The 22,756-nt window shown below is 35.0% G+C and overlaps 1 protein-coding gene across 1 annotated transcript in view; it reads left to right on the top strand.

Annotated features, from left to right (window-relative positions):
* Positions 1-22,756, top strand: part of GABRA1 (gamma-aminobutyric acid type A receptor subunit alpha1) — a 50,568-nt gene that overhangs the window by 24,825 nt on the left and 2,987 nt on the right. The window contains exons 5-9 of the mRNA XM_016167073.2: positions 60-280; positions 2,538-2,620; positions 8,259-8,402; positions 17,340-17,492; positions 20,705-20,907. Coding sequence (XP_016022559.1) covers positions 60-280; positions 2,538-2,620; positions 8,259-8,402; positions 17,340-17,492; positions 20,705-20,907 — 804 coding nt within the window. The remainder of the gene's footprint in view (positions 1-59; positions 281-2,537; positions 2,621-8,258; positions 8,403-17,339; positions 17,493-20,704; positions 20,908-22,756) is intronic.

Below are 22,756 nucleotides of genomic sequence, written 5' to 3'. Positions count from 1 at the left end.
CTATTTGCATTGCAAAATACAGCACAGTGAACTCTTTGCCATTTTCCAAAATTACCTAGGAATATACAATAGATGTATTTTTCCGTCAAAGCTGGAAAGATGAAAGGTTAAAATTTAAAGGACCCATGACAGTTCTCCGGTTAAATAACCTAATGGCAAGTAAGATCTGGACTCCAGATACCTTTTTTCATAATGGAAAGAAGTCAGTGGCACACAACATGACCATGCCCAACAAACTCCTGAGGATCACGGAGGATGGCACCTTGTTGTACACCATGAGGTAAAGATGACTGTGTTTCCATTTGTGAACCTCTCTGCCCTTTTTCCTTTCCACATGTAGGTAATCATCAAGCTGATGGGCCATGGTAGGGCATCTGGTTTCCTGCTTCCCCTATTTCTCCACTTTAATAATTGCTCTACTATGAAAAATAAACTGGCTGAAATATTATGCAAGTAGTAGTATTAAACGATAAGATAAAAATGGAAAAAAATGTTTACAATGCATATTAAGTAATTCAATGTATCTTTCCCACATGCTCTAATATGAGTGAGTAGCTTGCTCTTTCTACAACTAACCTTGCGTATTCCTGCATTCCAGTATGGTCTAGATTAAATTCCTAGAAACTATTTCAAAGTCTCTATCTGAAAATATTTCTAATTAAAAGAATTAGAAAAAAAGTTCAAAATTCTTAAAAATATAGATTCACGGGCAGTACGCAGTTTTGAAGAGGTATATAAATTCACAGTATTGTTAGATTAAGAATATAGACATTTTTAATTTTGCTTAAATTGAAGACTACTATATATTTATGCTTTATAAACATATTCCCCATTTTGAGATTACTGGAAAGTCTAGCACCTGGATACCAAGCATTTGCTTACAGTTGAAAGAAGGAAACATGACTCAAATAAAATTCTGAATATTTTAAAGGAAAAAGAAGATGTTTAAAATATTTATTATTTATAATTCATGAGAAATTAAGAATTTTCCAGGACTCATTCTTAAGGGAAGCAGTTATTTCATACCCAGGTGACTTGTTAAAATGTTATTTTTATAGATCTGGCCAGAACTTGATAATTCAGACTTTTCAATGATTCCTTCGGTATGAAAAGGTAATGAAGGCAGAATCTTAGCCTTGGTAAATTCTGTTTAGCATGGGAACAGAGTGATATTTTGCCTTTGGAGAAAGCTGCAAAAATTTCTAGCATTTTATACACAAATATTCAAATAAAAATGCTTCCAGAAAACACGTTAGGTTTTAGACTCAACTAGTAAAAGTGTAATATGACTTAAAGAATAAAAAATCAAAAAAAAAAAAAAAAAGACAGGAAAAATACAGGATTAGTAGGCAGATGTGCTGAGATCTTTCCACATCATCTAGGCAGGACCTATCGATATCTGAAATATGAAAGATTCTCCCTTTTAAAAATACCCTACATTTGTTTTTGAGCTTAAATCCAATATTCGTCCCTCCCAGTTGCCCATTTTCTGGGGAGGGGTTCACATATACTAAAGAGTTTACTGATTAACGGTTTCTAAGTATACAATGTTCATCATCCAAAATTAGCCTCTATCTCTCATCTTCTAAATTTCTCACTTTTGCTAATAATACATTAATACTTTCCTTAATAGTTTGACTTAAGAATGAGTTTACTAATTTGCACATTTAATATTTGCTTTAACCAGTACTGTAATCACTTAATGATTTTACTGGCTATAAAGCTATCCTATCACATCTCTACCTACTCAATAACATGGGTAAAAATATTTCTCTAAAAATTTGGGTGTAAGTTCCCTCATATTTCTAACAAAGGAGATAAAATATATTTCAGTGAATTCCTTTCTTAAATTCACTTTTTAAAACATAAATAGAATTCACATTCCCAGAAGATAAGGACTAAATAGAAGCATAGGAGAGTCCTGGCTTCAATTAGGCTGTGGATTTGTAAATAAAACTAAATGGTGTGGAAATAGAGAGATTACATCTACACTCTCAAGGAGACGTTAATCTGTTACACAAACCCTGAGGACAGCTCCTCCTTCACCTATTCCTTCAATGTTTTATGCATTTGGTGCAATTTTAGGGAAGGAGATGGGGAGAGCTGCACTTCGGAAAAGAGAAATTCTCTGCTCTTCCCTACTATACACATCTTCCTTTCAACTGAGGATGAATTCGTGTTTTTGCAAGTACTTATTTGCTTACATCCAGCTTCATCCTCAAAGGATTTGCTGTACATAGCTACATGGATTAGTTGATAATACACGTTTTGGAAAACACTGGCAATGCTTGCCCATCATACAGATTCAGGTGTCGCCTGTTTTCTTAAAACAAAAAAAAAGTGGATAGAATCCAGTCATTGTTGTACATAATTCTTTTTAGATTATCAACAGCTCAATACAGTGCTAGAGTTTGTGCCTGTCTCTCCGTTTGTTAGCATGTTTGCTATAGCTAATAATATCCCATTGTATTTATCAGAAAGTATCTAATCTATAGGGTTCTTGTTTGTATCCTGTATTTTTTCCCCTAAATGATAAGGCTGACAGTGAGAGCTGAATGTCCAATGCATTTGGAAGACTTCCCTATGGATGCCCATGCCTGCCCACTCAAATTTGGAAGCTGTAAGTAAATTTAATTTTTAAAAATTTTTATGAGAGGCCTAAGTCTTTAAGCAAGATATCTCTAATTAGGTATTTCTGTTAGATAAAGAGGATAAAGAAAGTTTAAACATTGAATTGCTGCTAGTGCTTTCTAGAAGCAATAATCTTTGACTTTACTCTTTAATGTTATTTCAGGAAGGGGTTATTCCTTCTCTCCTGAACTAGAAAGAATGCATTTAACTATTTAGAGGAAAAATTCTATTTTTGTTGAAGTTTTATTCACAGAAAAACAAGTGGAGGATGGATGCTTATACCTCATGGATAACATCGTCTTCCCAATAAACGAAGATAATTGTGTTAATTTTATATCATTACTGATGTTTGTTTGACCTTAAGAAAATTCAACTTGTTTATCAGATGGAAATATTGACAGTTGGCAAAAAAACAATAATTAGAGATTTCTTAATAATGAAATCTATACCTAAAAGATGTTACTGGGAAAGAATTTTCCCTAATCATAGTCTTAGTAATGTTACAGATCCCTTTGGATATTCCATAAAATTCATACATATATTATGCTTTTGAAAGTATCTTATATAAATCTCTTTATAATAAATATCTTCCTGGGTTTCTGCTACTTGAAAATAAGTGGGTACACATTAGAGGAACCAAGAGAACAGTGGCCAGCAGAGTCAGGTTCTCTGGTCTTCCTCTGTCCTTCTGCTTTTGACTCGTATGCATGCATAATGTGACTGGGTATAATGTATTCCTAGGATCTCATAGGGGAGTTACATACATGACGGAATCAACTGCTGGACTACCTAACCAGATTTCTATTCTCTTTAGACAGGCAGTCTGAGCAACTATTTTGGTGAAGATATGATTCATAGAAGAAAAACAGTGGTAGTGTAGGAAGATAGCAAGCAAAGAAAATAGCAAAAGGCCTTGAGCACTATCAGTACTAGTCATGGATAGACACATTTCTCTATTTATAAATCTCATTCTATACAGAAACCCAAGGAAAAGCTACTTTAAAAACTGTCAGCTAAACAGATTTTTGGTGATAACTCCCTCCTCTCCATTCTCTTCTCAATTTAATGAATGTTCTATATCATGAACTATTATGTTTTCTCCTAATTACCAATTCTGTTTCAGCAATGATATTATGTATCATGTGTTAGTTGTATGCCAGACAGTCTAGTAAGCAGCTGTGAATGCACTAGCTCATTTAATCCACAAAATAACCATATCGGAAGGGAGACTGTGCATCATATTTTGCCTGGGACGGTACTGACTTATACCAAATATCCTGGTATAACTACTAATCATGCCCTCTTTTGCCTTCAAAAATATCTTGTTTTGAACAATGAATTGTATGTTTAGTATATGTCAGGAATGCTGTCAGGCAGCGAGTTTAGCTGACAAAAAAGAGGAGTTTATATTTTCACATAAGTGATTATTGGTTGATTGCTGAGTAGCTCAGCATCTTAATAAGGATGATATCTTAAGATGTCCTTGGATGGTCTTTCTGATCGCAAAATAGAGATGTTACATCTCCAGCCACCGCATGTGCTTTCAAGATAAAGAGGAATAGTGAGCAAAAAAGAAAGTAGTAGTGCCTGTATCAAAAAGATGAAAGCTTTTACTAAAATCCTGACAGCTCACACTTTATTAATCAAAGCTGTGTGACATCGCCAATGCAAAATGCAAATGAGACTGGAAAAAAATATTTTTAACTGGGTACACTGTCAACCTGAAGAAAAGTAGAGATATTTTAGGAAGAAAGAAAGGAATAGTGAGAAGGAAACAAATAGTGTCTCATATAAGGAAACCAAAGTTAAAGAAAAATAAGTAAGCTGTTTTCTACCCCAGAGCCTTTGCACATGCTCCCCCCCCTCCCCCGCCTGGGTCACTCTTCCCTTTGTTCATAGCTTGGGTGACTTTTTTTTTTTTTTTTGCTTTTCCTCTCATCACATCTCAGCATAAATATCACCTCTGAGGGCCTCCCTGACGACCTTATCAAAATTTGTTTGTCTTCTTGATCACAATACACACTAATTTTATACTATTTATCACAGAAAAAATCAGTTTTAGTTATTGGTTAACATTTTTATTGTTTGGGGACCTGTAAACTCCATTAGAGCAGGATCTATTTTGTCCAGTATCTCCTAGTTCAGAGCCCAATACAATGTAGGTACTCAATAAATGTTTGTTGAAAGAATAAATATTATAATAATCAAGTTTCAAATGCCCTTTCAGTGTTTGAGTCTCAGAAAAGATGGCCTCAGAAAAGATGATTTAAGACCTGTAAAGAATTAAACAGACAGGACTTGACATTGAAAGGTAGGCTCAGATGGCACATGCTCAGGGGAAGAGAGCACCATTACTAATTACCATTGCCTGCTTTTGGCATGAAAGAAGCAGTGATAGTCCATTTATTTTATAGTAATTTCTCTGCCCTGCCTGACAAGAACATTTCAGAGATAAAGAAACTAAGGCAATAGTGGGCTAAAAATGCTATGACCCAATTTTTTGTAGCAAGTGTCTTGCCAACATATTAGAGAATAAGTGAGATGATTTTGCAGTGATTTAGTAAAACACTCTGTAATAAATGCTTATGAAGCGTCTGAAGTAACTTTATCCACATGTTGATAAGAACCAAACATGGAAAAGCAGATGTTTTCCTTGCCACTCTCCATTAGATTCTGATTGTCACGGTGAATTAAACTTTCTGCTTGCTAGGGACAATGCCCTCTTCATGAGGACAGATAACTGAAGTCAGCTTCTGCAGTCGACATCTTTTCACTGCTTTCTGAGGAAAACATAAAATAAGGTTTTGATTCTAAAAGAAGAGATTCAGATTATATTCCGACAATAAGATCCAGGCAAGTGCTAGATCTAATAAACATTTAATAAATTATTGTCTCCTGACTGATCAAGCACAGCACCTTGGAAACACGGAGGAAAGGGAACTGTAGAAATGAAAATGATTTCTGAATAAATAACTTTAGAAATTATTCAGTGCACCTGCCTCATACAAATGGAAAAACAAAGGTCCATACAAGTGAAGTGTCAATTAGTGCACCTCTTCTAGTGCTGTCTATGCTCCCAGTATTGTTTTTTTAAAACTCCATCCAGAACCTTTATAAAAAATGAATCTTATGTAATCTGCTGACTTATTTGGGATCTGAGCTTAACATTGTTGACTAGGTAGTTGAAGACTCCTTTTAACTCATCTTTATGCTGAATAATCTCAAATCAAGGAAGTTTTCATAGGACCTACTTTCCAAATACTGAAATGAAGAAACATTAATTTATAGCACCTACTGCAAGGACTTAGGTATACCTGTCTTTTTTATCTTAAAACACCAACTTTCATCATGCGAACTGACATTTTGGGAGATTTCTATTGACTCACGTAAGCAATGAGTAATCTCCATTTTCAAAACAATTTCATGTTTACAGATTTCATATACAATGGACTTTCTAAGAAACTGCAGGAAATGATTGCATGAAATGAGAAGTTGACACTAACGTTTTCTGGCAACACATGGCAAGGTATAAAAAGACAGGGTCCAGGCACTGTTGCTAATGACAGTCATTTTACAGATGATAAACTGAGGCACAGAAACATTAAAGGACTTGTTTCAGGGGGGAATAGCTACTTGGCGGGAAAACCAAATGTCATGCATTCTACTCCACTGCTGTTAGTATGGAATTTATAGACAAAACTATATGTTATATGCTCCAACATCATGCAATGATACTTGGTGATCACGTAATTAGTGATGTCGCCTATTCTAGACCTTGAGATATTTCATAACAAGTTAAAGCTCTTCCTGCTCTGTATGACTGAGATAAACTACATGACCTACAAATTCCTTCCACACTAATATTCAATGATTCTATGTTACCATAAACTTGATATGTCTTCTTAGGTACGACCCCTGTTTAAACACACACACACAAACACATACACACACACACACACACAAGAATTTATCATGATCATTGATAAACATTTTACTGAATATAGGTACCTACTAATTGTAAACAATATGGTTCTTTTCAAATTACTATGCTCTGTTCCCTTCAAAGGGATTTTCTTTTAAATAAATAAAGTTTTAGACCCTCCTAAAGAATGCGATCTTCCTACTATATGTAATGCTGAATGCTTCAAAAAATTTAAGTCAGTAAGATGTATGAACTCAATGGGAGAAATCCTTTCACAATATATACATATATAAAATCTTCATGTTATACAGTTTATCTTATCATTTTATCAATTGTACCTCAATAAAGCTGAAAATAAACAAATTAATTAAAGATTAGTGTAGTAAAAAATGTCAGTGAGAACTACCACAATTAAAAAAAGAGAAGGCAATGACAGTAAATTCCAAAATTATCCATCTGTTCCTTTTACATGTTTTATGGAAGAGGCAATAACCACAAAATTAATCCCAAGTATATTCTTTCAAACTTCTTGAAAAAATCATTTTAAAAGATAACTGACTGTAAGTTGGTCCAGGAATGATGCTGGAGCAGACAGGTACCCACAGAAAAGCTAGGGAATACCAACAGTATTTTCTGCATCACTCACCCTAGACACAAGTGGTCACTTAAGCATCTTTGGTTCAGAGAATGAGGGGCATGACACATCATTTTCTAGGCAGCTTCAGGTTGGTGTGAAAAGGCAGCCATTATTTTACATTTCATAATATTTTACTTTTGGTGAATATACATTTGGACAAAACACCCAAGCCTCATTACTTTGGGGTGAAGGTTGAGTTAAGCAAGGGATGCATTATGACTTTTATGGGCCCTAGGCACTTTTGCCTTTCTTTGTGGGCCATTCCTCTAAAAATATATATTAAGTTTTTATTTTAAATTGTATTTATATTTTAAACATTTATATTTAAATACTTACATGTATTTTCATTTTCTTCTGGTTTTTAAAAGAAATTAAAGATTTTCTGTGGACACCTAAAAGTATTGTGGGCCTGGGTACTGTGTCTGCTGGGCCTAATGCAGATTTTGGCCAAGGCAAAAGCTTTCCCTGTAAGGACAGTGTTTGCTATCATATCGTCCTCTGAAAAACCCCGGAAACACTTCGCTTCCGCTAATGCGATACTCTTAATTTTTAATATCACTGCACTAAACAGAAGGGAATATGTGAGATCATTACAACCTATGTGAAGTGGGTGTCCTGGGACATAAAACCAAAAAAGCTATGGAATTCCTTCACCTTTTTCTTCTCTCTCACTCTTTACACCTCCTCCTCCAAACTGCCTGGATTAAAGATTAGGATTATGACCTAGCATGGCATATAAAAATGACTGAGAAGCATAAAGAACTATATGGTACAACTCAGCAGCAGCAGCAGCAGCAGCAGCAGCAGCAGCAGCATAGTAAATATCTACAAAGAGGTACTTTGCCCTTTGCAGATGCTTAATAACCATCTGTTGTAAGAGTGAATAAATAACTGAATGAATCAAGAGAATGTTTTAGTTGTCTTAAACTACAGGATATGGTGCTCTCTTTTCCTAGCCTGCCCCCTGGAACCAAGATACAGAAAATATGAATCTGAAAAAACACACCAACTAATTAGGAGAAGCAAAATGGCATAATACATGAACCATTTTCTGTTCTTTCCTTTCAGATGCTTATACAAGAGCAGAAGTTGTTTATGAGTGGACTAGGGAGCCAGCACGCTCAGTGGTAGTAGCAGAAGATGGGTCGCGCCTCAACCAGTATGATCTTCTTGGACAAACAGTAGACTCTGGAATTGTTCAGTCTAGTACAGGTAAGTGCCATTTGGTTACTCAAGATATGGGAGAGCGAGCATAAATTTTTTTGTGTGTGTGAGAATACAATAATTTGGTAAGAAAGGAAAAACTGCACTAAACTGGGGAACAGTTCAGCTGGGAATTAGTGTGATCTTTATAGATCTGTGACTTTAGACTTATCATTTAATACGCATCTCCTCTGTTTGCTTGTTTCCAAAATAAATAACTGGTTCTATGTAATCAGTGTAGCAGAGTATTTAGATGTGAAAACTCTTGAGGAAGAACATCTGGGTTAAATCCTTATTCCTACACCTTGCTAGTTGTTTGTGGTCACCCCATAGGGTTGTTAAAAAGAATAAATTAAATCTATGAAAAGTTAATAGATATTAAAAGATATTAAAATGAGCAGTTTACTTTTTTAAAATAACTACTTATCACAGTTACCGGCTTATAAAAAGCTCTTACTGTTAAGATATTAATATCATCTAGGCCCCATTTTTTGCCATAACTCAATGAATCTTGGTGAATTTATAGCAGTGATCACTACATAAGGGACACCAAAAAGCCAATTCTCTCTACAAATCCATTCATATCTCTAGCTAAGGATCTTCCACAGCTAAAACCTACAGAAACATAACCATATTACTGGTCACTCCATTTTGGAATTAAGAGTAGGTGGAGTGCCATCCTTCTTAGAGTTGTAGCTAGTTTACCAATGAAAAATACTCAGAACTAGATCAAATACTATTAAGTAGCTGAATCCAAAGTTTGAAACTTTTGAGTTTAGCTATATAAATACCCATTTTGTGGCTAACAAATGTGATTGTAAGGCCAGGTAATCATAAATAAAATTTGAGTTCTAACAATTAGGAAAACTTATCCCCATCAATCCCAACATTTTTAACTATGTCTAATTAATGAAAGCTTAGCAAGAGTTAACAGTTAATTTTATGAGTGTTTTTAAATTTTAAATTAGTTCCTTAACTTTGCATTTGTAATTTCTAAAGAAAGAAAATTTAGTAATAAATAAGGACAGGAATACTTTTTTTCTCAGAAATTTTTCTTAGATTTCAGATGTTATTTTGGGACCCTCACCACTCTAACATGTTTAAGCAATAGATCATATTTTACTGTGATTATTGGTAATCCCTGCTTAATAGGATCTGTCTTTGCTTTTCTTTAAAGTATCTATGTCTACTCTAGAAGCTCAAATGCTTATGCTTCTTGTTTTGAAAAATGGAGAAGATTGTTCCTTAGCTTTACAAATATTAGAAATGCTCATGGCAAAGTAAAAAGGTCTTCCCTAGGTTTTACAGTGAAAAAGGTGTGGACTTGAGTACTGATCCTATCCCTTAGAAGCCTTGTGACTTGGTGAAAGTCATTTATCCATGTTAAAGTCATTTAACCCCTAGCCTCTTTTAAGACTAGGGGTTCTATAATTTTGCATTAAAGATGAGATGATACAAAACACTGAGCAGACTGTTATATAATAGATGCTCAAAATGGTATGTAGTAGTTATTGCCAAAGCCTTGAAAATATCACAGAATGGGGAAAATACTAAAAAAAAAATTCCCTTCTCACAATTTACATTGAAAAGGATATTAAAATGAGCACTGTTTACTTTTGAAAAATTGAATATTATCATAAGCTGAATATTGTGGCAGGCACTAGGAAGTCAATGGTACACAAAGCAGAAATCTTGCCCTCATGACGTCTAAGGAAGACAAACACATAAACTATAATTATCAAAATGGGTGGTAAATGCTTGCTGTGATTAACATTTTTGTGAGGGCAGGGACCATGTCTGTTCTTTGTACCTCTATTATTATAATAGCTGAAACAGAGGAGGCACTAAATAAATATTTTAAATTAATAAATAAAAAATAACTGACTCTAGCTTAGGACAATCAAGGAAGGTTTGCTGCCGTGTTTGATTTTCATTTTGTTAATCTATACTTGCTAGAAGCCAAATAATCACTGTTCTAGGCTCAGGGCATTTAGAATAATAGACTTAGAACTTTTCCTCAAGGAATTCTCCATCTATTATCATTAGAATAGAGGCTGGAGGATGTTAGGGAAACAGTAATTCAACACAGTAGCATGCATGCAATAGTAGAAGTATATATAAGCTACAAAGGATATCAGAGGAGAGAGTGCCTTCATTCTAGTTCTAGCACTAGTGACCTTGACATATCATTGTCTCCTTCTTTATGTCCCAGTTCTCATGTCTGCAGAATGAGCAGCTTAGTCTGATGAACTTGGAGACCTCTTTCATTTCTGGCTTCCTAAGGATTCAGCCAACCTACTTTCTAGCTACTTAGAAAAGACACACAGTCAAAACAGGGACGATGGGTGAGACAGCGGCCAACTCACCACTACTAAGCTGGCTGGACCTCATAAATTGGGTCCATTAAAAGTTATCATTTTGTGCTAGTGCAGTAAGTTTATCTGTATACAGTTAGAGCTTTTTCTTGTCATTACCATAATGAATAATTGGGGTGGAGGGGATGGAAAATAATGAGCAAATTCTCAAATGTAGCAGCTCAGTTTGATGTTCATTTTCAACTTCACAATAAGACACTGAAGTACACTTCCACTGGGTCTACTTTAGCTCCTCAAAAATCCACTCAGATAAGATTTTTGTGGGAAGAAACAAAGATCTTTTGTAAGTTCTTCAATCCCATATTTCATATCTCCTTGTGGAGCTCTGAAAGCATCAAGACAAATGACATTCAGTGCTATTACCTCCCTGTTTCTGCCAGAAGACTAGGAATGATGGCAGCAAACAGCACGCACATTGAGAATGATTACATAACGAGCACCTTCTTCCATTTTAATTTCTCTGCAGGGAGAAAATCAATTCAGATCACCCCTTAGAGGGTGTTGCCCCACCTGCCTGCAGCCAACACACATGTGAACACATATCCAAACGTACTACCAGTGACCTCCTTCAGGTCAAAATATTTACTTCAGTGAAGTAGGAAGGAAAAATAATGAGGCTCAATCCATACTTGGATTTTTTTTTTTAATTTAGTGAAAACTTAATAGAGGTACAAGCTCTTCCATGGAGGCTGCCATCAGATTTTAAAGAAGAAAATGAGTTGGAGACTACCAGTTTGAAGTGCAGTTATTCTCCTTTAGAGGCACACAGAAGAACGGGTCTGGTCAGCTTTCAAATCCAATACAATTCTCTGTTATCTATTAATTTATTTACTTATTCAACCATTTGTCATTTACTGTGTTTGACACTGTGATGGGGCCTGGAGAAGGATGCACAGTCCCTGTTCTCAAGAAGTTCATCGTTCAGTGATATAAATAGCTATCATGTACTAGAACTGTTCTAATCCTCACATCTAATCCTTACAACAATCCTAGAATGTAGGTATTATTATTACCCTTATTTTACAGATAGGACATAATTGAGGCCCAGAGAGGTTTAACTATTTTTCCAAGGTCACACAGCAAGTGTCAGAGGTGAGATTTGAACCTGGGTAGCCTAGCTGCAGAGAATATGCTGTTAACTACATATCACACTAGCGACAGACAAGATAGATAAGTATGAAAATACAACAGTATGATGCAGCAGAGTTTCAGAGTATAGACTCTGAAGTTATACCACGAGGGTTTGAATCTGGTCTTACTACTTATTAACTTTGTGACCTTTGGCAAGACATTTCTCCATCTTTTGTAATAACTGGAGATAACAAGAGACTGAAGTAAGAAAAATGCATGTAAACTGCTCAGCAGTAAAAGTTATGTAACAAATATTAGATATTACTATTGATAATGGAGCTAGTACAAGACAGCTGCATGATGACATAAAGAAGAGGGGGTTGTTTCTGCCTGAAGTATCAGGAAAGGCAGTTTAGAATAGACCCAGGCATGACCATTGTCTCATTCTACTATACTACATTATGCTTGCTAAGTAATTCTTTAAGGAGAACCCATGCAAAAATTATAACAGTGATTAAAGGACATGGAAATATGACTTATACAGAGAAGTAAAAAAAAATAAATTGTCTTTATGCATAAGAATAATATCATGGTCAGAAAACGGTAAGAGTGTAATAGTGTGCAATGCTTTTTTTAAACCTGCAATGAGGACTGCAGACTCTTCATATTTACCTAAGTCAATAGACAGATTTAATCAAAGGAAATGTAGGTTAGTTTTGCTGAGTAACAATGTCCTTTTTTTCACGAATTACTATTGTTTATCCTTAGAACAGATGACCAAGAGAAATTGTAAGATCTTCTTTCCTAGACATAGTCTCCTCTGGATGAGTTAAGGATGACCCTGAAGGGTCAAAATAAATGAGAGACTCAACTGTCTTCCCTTTCTAGGGAGCAACAGTGCTAATGAACATTCATCAAAGGAAACCCAGGGCTCCCACTCACACAACCTTGTACCTGATCTCCACAGGAATGATTATAACCATAAAATTTGAAAACTGAGGTGGGGAGGGCAAGACTTCTACAGTATCTGGTCAACCCATTCATATCTCAGATGAGAAGACAGATCCAGAGAGGCTAAATGGCCTAAAACTATAACCACCGTTTCCTTATTTCTATTTCAGCATTCTTTGAAGTAGATATTAAAATACCAATACCTTCCTCAATGATATTTTTGATATCTTATTCCCCTTAAAAAGATAGCATCTACAGAAAACAGTAAGTTTAGAATACCTGAAAGGAAAATGATAGTCTTACATGGTATTAATGCTGCCTACAACTTTGCTAAACATGTGAATGATTGATATCTTGCACTGGAGAGAACACATTTCAAATCTTTCTATCTTTATATTGTAAATCTGTACGTGACTCGCTATATTTAAAAAGTACTTTCATATCTATCAGTTCATTTTATCCTCACAGCATCCTGAGAATAATTAAGTAAAACACTATCATTTTAATTGAACAAATAAGAAAACTAAAGTCAAAGAGTTGTTAAACAAGGTATTTACCCTTTAAGTAACTAATATTTTAGATAGTAAAGAATAGAAGCCAGTTCTAAACAAATTCTCAATTCTGCTTTATAAAAATAAATCCCTGCTTTTCTTCTGTTCTCCTTAATTTTTTATTGTAATATATCAGAAATATTGTCACTTCTAATTTACATGCTTCCCTCAGGGTTACATGATGTGCAAGGATATTTGAATTACAATTCTTTGAGACTGCTAAATTAGAGAAAAATAATTTGACATGGTTAGTGCATAAGCACTTGATGTCTAGACATATTCTTCAAATCCAATTTAGGAGACTGATTTTTTTGTTATGTTTTTCTTTCATTTTTAAATTATTACATGATTTTGATTTTGCTGCCTTTTTCTTTCCTTATTTAAACATTTTGAGCTGAAATGTGTTAGATTTTGCTTAATTTAGGAAGATGATTTGAAAAGATTTGAAATTCTATTCTTCCCCTAATTTGTGAGAAAGTGGTTTATAAAACAAATATAACGTCCAAAAAAAAAAAGGTTCTTCACATCTCCAAAGTCATATTCTTTGAAGAATCTTCCCAAAATGTCACATTATAAACAACAAAAGATGATAATGGAATATATGTAGACACTCATCTTTTCTGTCATTATATGAAAGATGATTTTTTTTTCCTTTGAGCTGATGGCATTTTGCAGGCCCCAACTGAATGAAAGTTTAGAAATAATAATGCATACTCCTGGGAGGGTGAAATGTAACATGGGTAGGCCCACACAAGGCTGTATTTTAGAAGAGCCCTGAGAAAATTGGTTTTCAGCATTTTTCCCAAATTTGAATCACTTAGTTCTTTCAGATGACCTTGAAGACATCACTTAAGATATTCACAGAAAATGAAATTGCAGTTCACACTTGAACAATGTAGGGGTTAGGGATAGCGACCTCCCACTCAGTTGAAAATCCAAGTATAACTCTGACTCTCACAAAACTTAACTGCTAATAGCCTACTGTGGACTGGAAGCCTTAACGGTAACATAAACAGTTGATTAACACACTTTGTATATTATATTAAAAACTATATTCTTACAATAAAGTAAGCTAAAAAAAGAAAATGTTATTCAGAAAATCATAAAAGAAAATATATTTACAATACTGTATGTATTTATTGAAAAAATCTACATATAAATAGACTCGCTCAGTTCAAAACTGCTTTGTTCAAGGGTCAACGGTAGTTAACATTTTATTTACCCTTTAAAAGAGGTGCTTATGGATGTTTATTTGAGTGAGTCCCCTTAAGTTTCGGTGCACCACTTGTCACACTTGTCACCAAAGGCAGATATTAAATACTTAGAATATGAAAGTTCATGACACAGCAAAAGTGTAGGTCCTCTTCTCAATTACCTTTCAGATTGGTAGGAAGGGTATAAACAGGTGATGGCAGATGATATCATTCATCACAATTAACAATGAAAGTGTACATAACTGTGTGGATAATTTCCTACTATAGAGAATAAATGCATTTCTTCGACCAATACTTCTACCAATTCTAATTGGTGAGAAGAGAGAAGAAAACAGAGAAAGGAACTAAAATTCATTTTAAAACTCTTAGTTAGCATGATCTTAAGTAAAGCCCTTGTTCTTTATTTTCCCCACAATATACTTCTCACAGTTTTGTACATGAGGAAACTGAGAATCAGAAAATTTAAGTGAGTTGCTGAAGGCCACAGAGTAAGAAAATAGCACATCTTGGTTTTAAACCCAAATTCATTTGCTTCTGGGGCTAATAAACTTTCCTCTACAGTACCTTTCTTCTTATGCCACTATGGACTGAGAACTCATAGATGAACAACATATTCAGCAATAGGACATGTCACGTAGAGAATTCTATAGGTCAAGATACTGAGATATGAAAATGTATAGTAAAACATGAGACATGATACTGAAATGCACATTCAAGTAATTATGTGGGGAGTCTTGAATACAGGTTAGGGAGTTTGTTTGTTAGTATGTAGCACTGGAGGCACTGTTGATTGTCACACTAGGAAGAGCACTTGCTGGTGGCATCTTGTGGATAGAGATGAGCCAGGCATGCGGCTAAATATCCTGTAATACATAGGACAGCTCCCACGACAAACAATTATCTGATATGAAATAACAGTAGTGCTGAGGTTGAGAAATCCTGATGTACATAATGGGAATCCATTAAGGTATTTTAAGGTATTACATATGCTTTGTAAAGTTCACTCTGACGTCAAAATTTAGAAAAAAATCAAAGTTAGACACAACTGAAGACAAACAAGACAGTTAATAGATTGTTGTAAAAATTCAGTGACCACAGGATAAGAGACAAACTGAGAGATACTGCCTAGGTGAAATTAAATTTGTGATGATCAACTGATTCTGTGCTATTTCCAAAGGCCTACTTAATATTCACGGATTGATTCCAGGTGTTTAGCCTGCACATGACAGTGCCATTAATTAAGAGAAGGACACATAGTGGAGAAGTAGCACTGCTATATATTGGACATTATTTTTTATGGAAAAGGTTAACTAATGTCAGTTAACATACTTAGTTGGTGGTATTAATGAAAAATCAATATCTATTAGATGACATAAATATCTGGAAAAAAGTGAGTCGTGATTTTGAGAGCAATATCACTTAGAGATGTAGATTTGACAGCTATATGGATAAAAATGACATTAGGAGCAGAGGTGAGAAGGAAAATTTCTTATTAGAGTCAAGACAAAATGGGAAAGAATGCTGAAGACAGAACATCAGGAACTTCCACATTTACTTGCATAAAGATAAAAAGGTTAGTGCCTGATGGAAAAAAAAAAAAACCAATACCTGAGTTATCAAAAGAAACTGAAAATTAGACATAAAGGGAGAATGTGAATCGAGAGTGTGCTATCGAGATGGTAGGGGCAGTCAGCACTGTTTAATTCTCAGTGCTGCAAAGAGGGTGAGCTGCCAGTTTGAGATCTTTAAGACTGACACCTTCGGTTATGGATGTTAAGAATTCATAGGCAGTTCCAGCCATGTTACAGGTCCTGAAGCTAGATGGCCATGTCGGAGACATAAATCCTAGGTTAAGTAGGAAGAAGTTTGGAGTTCAAGGGAAGGAGAAAGATAGAGAAATGTGAACACCAGAGTGATGTTTTCTTAGCAGGAATACACCTATTTCTCTCCTACCTACCCACAGATAGCTAAGCATATATTCAGAGCGAATAAAGCTAAAAACTAAGATGTAACTGAAAAAAATATATAACATCGATTTAAAAAAAGAGAAAAATCCTCCTGCAGTTTGGGTGGTGTGTCTATTGCTCTGGACCTCTATGTGAACTAAGACTTTGGCATATACTAAGACCATGGAGAGTACCTAGCTAGTCCACTGCTTCCCAAACCAGTCTAAGAATTGGGACAAGCTCAAAAGCTGGCCCCACCTCCAAGGATAGTGTGTGTGTCTAGGTGGAATCTGAAGAACTGCATGGCTCAAAACCTTCCCAGGTGAATTTAACAGGTATTTTGAGAAACAGTAGACTCTATCCCACTCCCTTCATTTTGAAGATTAGGCTAAGTTAAATGACTTGTCAGCAATTCTGACTTGGACACCAAAGCTCTGTCATCAGAGAGCCTGAATCTTTTCCGCCGAGGCCAACACAGGAGATCTGGTCTCTCTAATCCAATGGTGCATGTCATCGGGAACTAGCATATTGCCTTCGAGACCATTAAAGACTCTATGGAAATATATACTCAGATAAGTCTTAAATGTGTGATGTGCCAGGATCAGGATATAAGACTGTCCCTGAAATCTCTGGCTCCTCAATCTCATCCTCAGAGCCATTTCAGTGTTTTTAACGTGTCTTTGCTTTCCTGAGTAAATGCTTTCTCTTCAGGAACCAGATGTCACATAGAGAAAGCCTGTGTCTAAACTCCATGTCTTTGGTGCTGATAGAAAACCTCAGAGATTAACTTTTTTTCAAGGTCAAATTGCTCAACCTTACTGTCTGTTTCACCCTTTAGGAGAATATGTTGTGATGACTACTCATTTCCACCTGAAAAGAAAGATTGGTTATTTTGTTATTCAAACATACCTGCCATGTATAATGACGGTTATTCTGTCCCAAGTCTCCTTCTGGCTCAACAGAGAGTCTGTGCCAGCGAGGACTGTCTTTGGTAAGTGCCAATTAAGACACCGAGGATCATTCAGGTACAAAGATCCCTATGGTGTCATCTTTGAGTAATATGCAAGGTATGAAAAATCACTTATCTCAGAAAAAAAGCAAGACTCTGCTACAAGTGCCCAGAAAAGATTATTTTCTTCTGAATATCGCAAGCTCCTTCCAGGTTGGAAAGCATCAAATCTTTGCTCTAACGATCACCTAAGAACACAGCCAGTTCGAGATCCAGAGTGAGGGCAGCTCCAGAGCAAAAGAGGAGTTCACTTTACACTCTTTTATTTTCTGCACTGTCATTTCATTCGTCCATATTAATCAGTGCTGACATCACTACTTAGCACTGAAGATTGAATTTTTGTCAAGATGCTTACTTCTGTGTACGTATATAGTTTGAGCCTTTTCTTCACTAAAAAAATAAAGATTAGAAAACAGAAGATATTTGTTTTATGTAGAACAAGCCTAGCAGCACAATGAAAAAAATTTTTTTTTAATGTTCACTTTCCCTGCTTTCATCCAGCAAACCGATCTTTCCTTTTTAAAAATTCTCTATAGCATTTTGGACTATTTTATAAATAAAAAATCTTGCTTTTAACGTTTTCAACAATCTGATATCCCAGGCAACTCATGCCCTTTTGGTGAACATAACTACATACCTGTAAACTCGGTTGTGGCAAGTATTTCTGTCTATGAAGTTATATATTTCTAATGTTTTAAGTTCAATAAAATCTCAAATACAATTTTTTTAAAGACCTTTAGCCTTTTAACATTTATTTAGTACACATTTCTATTCTTTTCACTCTGAACTGGGCACATTCCTCTGAGCTGTCTGAGATGCCTGAGAGGGTCACAGGTATTTTAAAAAGTACAAAAATAAAAAATAGTTGTATTTTATAACAGTTTACTAAAAACATCTAGAATGCAACAAAGCTGAAACCTGTTTTATGTCTTAAAACATTATGTTCTTGACCTTCTTTGCTCCGTTTAGAGCCATTGTGGTCATGTAATTTTACTGCCAGATAGATCCATGTTTTAAGTTCAGTTTTCATTTTTCTAAGCTTCAGTTACCTATAAAATAAGAGTGAAATAAAAGTAAAATCATGCTGTTTAAAAGACAGAAAAATAAAATAACGTAAATTTTCAGGCTCAGTACTTTTAACTTAATAGATGCTCAACATATTTTTTGTTCCTTTTCCCTTCCCTATAGCAGAAATTGTAAGACCACAAACACACACATACACACTCACACACCTCTTTTAATGCTATTCTTAACTGCTTTCAATTTATGCATATATTTCATTTAAGAACACCTATTTCCCAACTATTTCTGACAGCTAATTACATAAACCAAAATTTAAAAAAAAATGTAGAAGAAATGTATCCAAAACGACTAAAGCTGTCAATAATAATAATCGTTAACTTTGCCCTTAGTAATTACCAGGCTAAGTACTAAACACTTTATTACCTTATTTTACTTAATTCTCACAATAGCCCTCTAAGTTAGACTTACTAAAATTAATTTACAAGATAATTATTATCAAAAGACAACACAGAAGCTCAGAATTTTGAGGTAATTTTACAAAGGCCACTTGGCAATTTATAAGGCTAGAATCTGAACTGGGCTCTGTTCTCCAAATAGTGACATTTAATTACCATGCTCTTTGCCCAAGTACATATCGATATGTAAATTTGGGGGCTGTTTTCCAGTCATTCTTTAAACCATTTGTTGGCTATATTCTATGAATAATGCCCCAGAACTTTCTGTAATACTAACAAAGTGCAAAGTAAATCTATTCCCTACATATTTTGATCATGTATCAAAACTATAGTTTAGTAAAAGTCTCAATATTTCTTCTTAATCTTGTCACTTTCTAATATAGTTACAAAGATCATCTACCTTGAAATTCATGGAAAACTAGGGACTACAGGATGGTTTAAAAAGCAGCTTAGAAGAATTAGCCACCTATGAGCTGTGTAACCACACTGTCTAAAAATTAATCAAAGGGAGGAATCATAGATATGAATTTTAGACACAGGAGATGACAATATCTTCTACAGCAATATTTTATTTACATTTTAAAATGCTTTTACATATTACATTTAGTTCTAAAAAAGTCTTTGAATGACTATGCAGAAATTTTCCTCTTTTAGAATTCTAACAATGATATATATTATAGACAGTTGAAAGAATGAAGTCTAAATCATCCTTTTTATAGATATGAAGACTGAGAGGTCCCTAGAAGTTAATTCACTTACTTGGGTCATAGAGCTAATGGTGAGGTTGAGATTAGTCACTGGAAAATATCAATAGTTTTCCTCCACCATGAAGCCTGAACCATCTTCACTGGATTATTGTCAGTTTTTTTTTGCATATAAAAAATATTGATAAGATTAATTTGTTTAAGAAACACTAGTGGATATAATTATTTACATACCAACTTATAATAATTATCTAAATAAACTAAAAAACAACAGATTTGAAAACTGCTTTGATTACAGGCAATTTTAATCACTAGAGATAGATTTGCAGAATAAAGAAGATGAGGCAACATTAACAAAAAGGAAAAGATTATGGACACTTAAATAAAACAAACTTGTTTTCAAATTTTGGTTTTTCTGCTTCTGAGAGACGTAACTTCAAGCAAGTCACATTCAACTTATTTCAGGAATTTCTTCAAAAGAGTAGCTATTTCAGAATCAGAAAAAAAAATACTATAACAAAATATTATCCTAAGATAATTCAATTATCTATCAATTAATAAGAAGCTATTTGTTTCTTGGTTTATGAATTTTGGGGAACACAGGTAGAATATTAAAAAGAGCTGAGGATCCAAAGTTTTCTTATGTGGATCAGAGACAGTGGAGATCTATGCTTTCTAACCCAGATTTGGGGGTGGTGAGGTAATATTATTTCTTTTCCTACCCAGGACACCATGTTCAAGATACCCACTTAAAGTTCACTATTTTATCCACGGCAACTTAATAGCAAAGCAGTTTATCCCTCTAAGAAATCCCTTCCCACATTGCCAAACTATGGACTGCCAGTAATACTACTAGGGTTAAGTTAAAACTCCTCATTCTAAATCAAAATAGGATGAACAAGAAAACACACTATGTTCATGGTACTGGTTTCCCTTTATGCAGTAAGCTGACCCCGAGTGAAAAAATTATGTAGTATGAATCTATAAATTCACTTAATTTCTCTCTTTACAGGAGTAACAACTGTGCTCACCATGACAACTTTGAGTATCAGTGCCAGAAATTCTCTCCCTAAGGTGGCTTATGCAACTGCTATGGATTGGTTTATTGCAGTGTGCTACGCCTTTGTGTTCTCAGCTCTGATCGAGTTTGCCACTGTAAACTATTTCACCAAGAGAGGTTATGCATGGGATGGAAAAAGTGTGGTTCCCGAAAAGGTAAATGCTTTAATATCCCCTGTGATACAGCCCTATTAAGTCTTTTTTAAAGTATTAGATGGAATGTTTGGACTTGGGGAAATGTTTGAAAGCTGCAGACAAAGGCTGACAACTACTCTTTTTATTTATGTCATAATAATTAAGTGCTATGATAATTTTGTTATTGCTAAGAAGTGGCAGTTTGAGTTGGCTAGATGTGCAGAGTAGAGAGAAGGAGATAAAGGAGCAACATAGAGGTAAACATTTCTGTCCAAACATGCTTTCCTATGGTCTCTGTTGATTTAAAAAGAGTTTTAACACATCCGACATTAGAAGCAAATCGACTTACAGACACCATTATAATTTTTATAACTTGAAAATAATAGGCTTTTGGTTACTTTTTGAGCTTAATAACTTTGGTCATAAACATTATTACTATAATGCCTCAATTGAATTGAATTTGCACAAGGCATTACCTCCTATTATCAGTGAAATGAAGGGCAAGAAACATTTTCTCTCTCCAAAACAGAGGTTTGCTTTAAGGATCATAACACACAGAAATCACAGAAAAGTTCTTCATTGTAGAAAATTATCAAATCAAGACTATCACTGTTCTCCTCAACTAGAACCTATTTGAGAGTGGATTTTAAAGCACAGATGGAGACGTTCTACTTCTGAGGTTTGAAGGAAAAATATGTCAAAATGCAAGTGACCATGGGAATATGGGAAGAAGGGCAAAGTCAGAGTCACAGAGACTATAAGACATAGAGACATAACAGAGGAAGAATAACTCTATAGCATCTTTCCCAAAATTCTGTTCCACAGAATGCTACTGTCTTGTGTTTGTCCCTGAATATATGGTTCCATGGTCAAATACATGTGACTAGTGCTGCACGCTGTATCACAGAACAGCAATATGTTAAAGACTCTGAGAGGGTCTCTACAGAAAACAACAACAAAACCTAGGTTAACAGTGGTTTTCTCACAACTCCACGAATGTACTAAAAGAGAGAGCCTTTGTGGTAGAATTATCTATCATATTTAATAGAATCTAAAGTGTTATTGATTGTAAGATATACCATTTATATGCATGAAAGAAAATACTTGGCCTATGAAAAGCTCTTTTAGATTTGCTCTATATTCATAGATTAATCAATTGAACACCCCAATGATTTCCTACATAAGTAAAGGCAAAGAAGGTACTATAGGATGGACTACTGCAGCCAACATATACCAGAATCAGGCCCTCCATTTTTTGGAAATGTTTCTACGACAGAAACCCTAAGAAATGCTGCAGTCTTCAATTATACATAAATAACACTGATAAGCAGCTAACAACGAACAAAAATGAAATCAGAATACCCTGAATAACTCTGCTTTACCATTCACTCACCTGAAACATGGAGAGAAGGAGTAAATAATATTTCGCTCAGCAATTTATTGCCACAAAACAAACCATCCTAAAACTTAGTGACCTAAAATAACAACCAAACATTGGGCTGGGAACAGCCTGGTGGTAATTCCATTAGTCTAACCTAGGCTCCCTCATGTGGATGGAGTTAACTTCTCCACGAGGGTGAGAAGATCCACAATGACCTCTCTCACATGTCTGGAGCCTGATTCTGGCTGGGCCTCTCACTGCACATGATCTCTATCATTCTGTAGTCTGCTTTATTGCTTCACTTGGCAATGACATGTTTCCACAGTGTAAAGGCTGAGGCTGCAAAGCCTCTTGAGGTTAGGCTCCTAAGTTGGAACAGCAGCACTCTGCCAAAGCCACAAGTCCCTTCTAGATTCAGCAGGTGGGGAAATAGAGTTCACTTCTTGATAGGAAACCCTGGGAAATAGTGTCTGTTTATTTTCTTGGTTT

This window comes from Rousettus aegyptiacus, unplaced genomic scaffold, assembly GCF_014176215.1.
Source record: "Rousettus aegyptiacus isolate mRouAeg1 unplaced genomic scaffold, mRouAeg1.p scaffold_m13_p_7, whole genome shotgun sequence".
NCBI lineage: Eukaryota > Metazoa > Chordata > Mammalia > Chiroptera > Pteropodidae > Rousettus > Rousettus aegyptiacus.
Note: the sequence above shows the minus strand (reverse complement) of the source record. Positions and strands in the feature narration are given on the sequence as shown.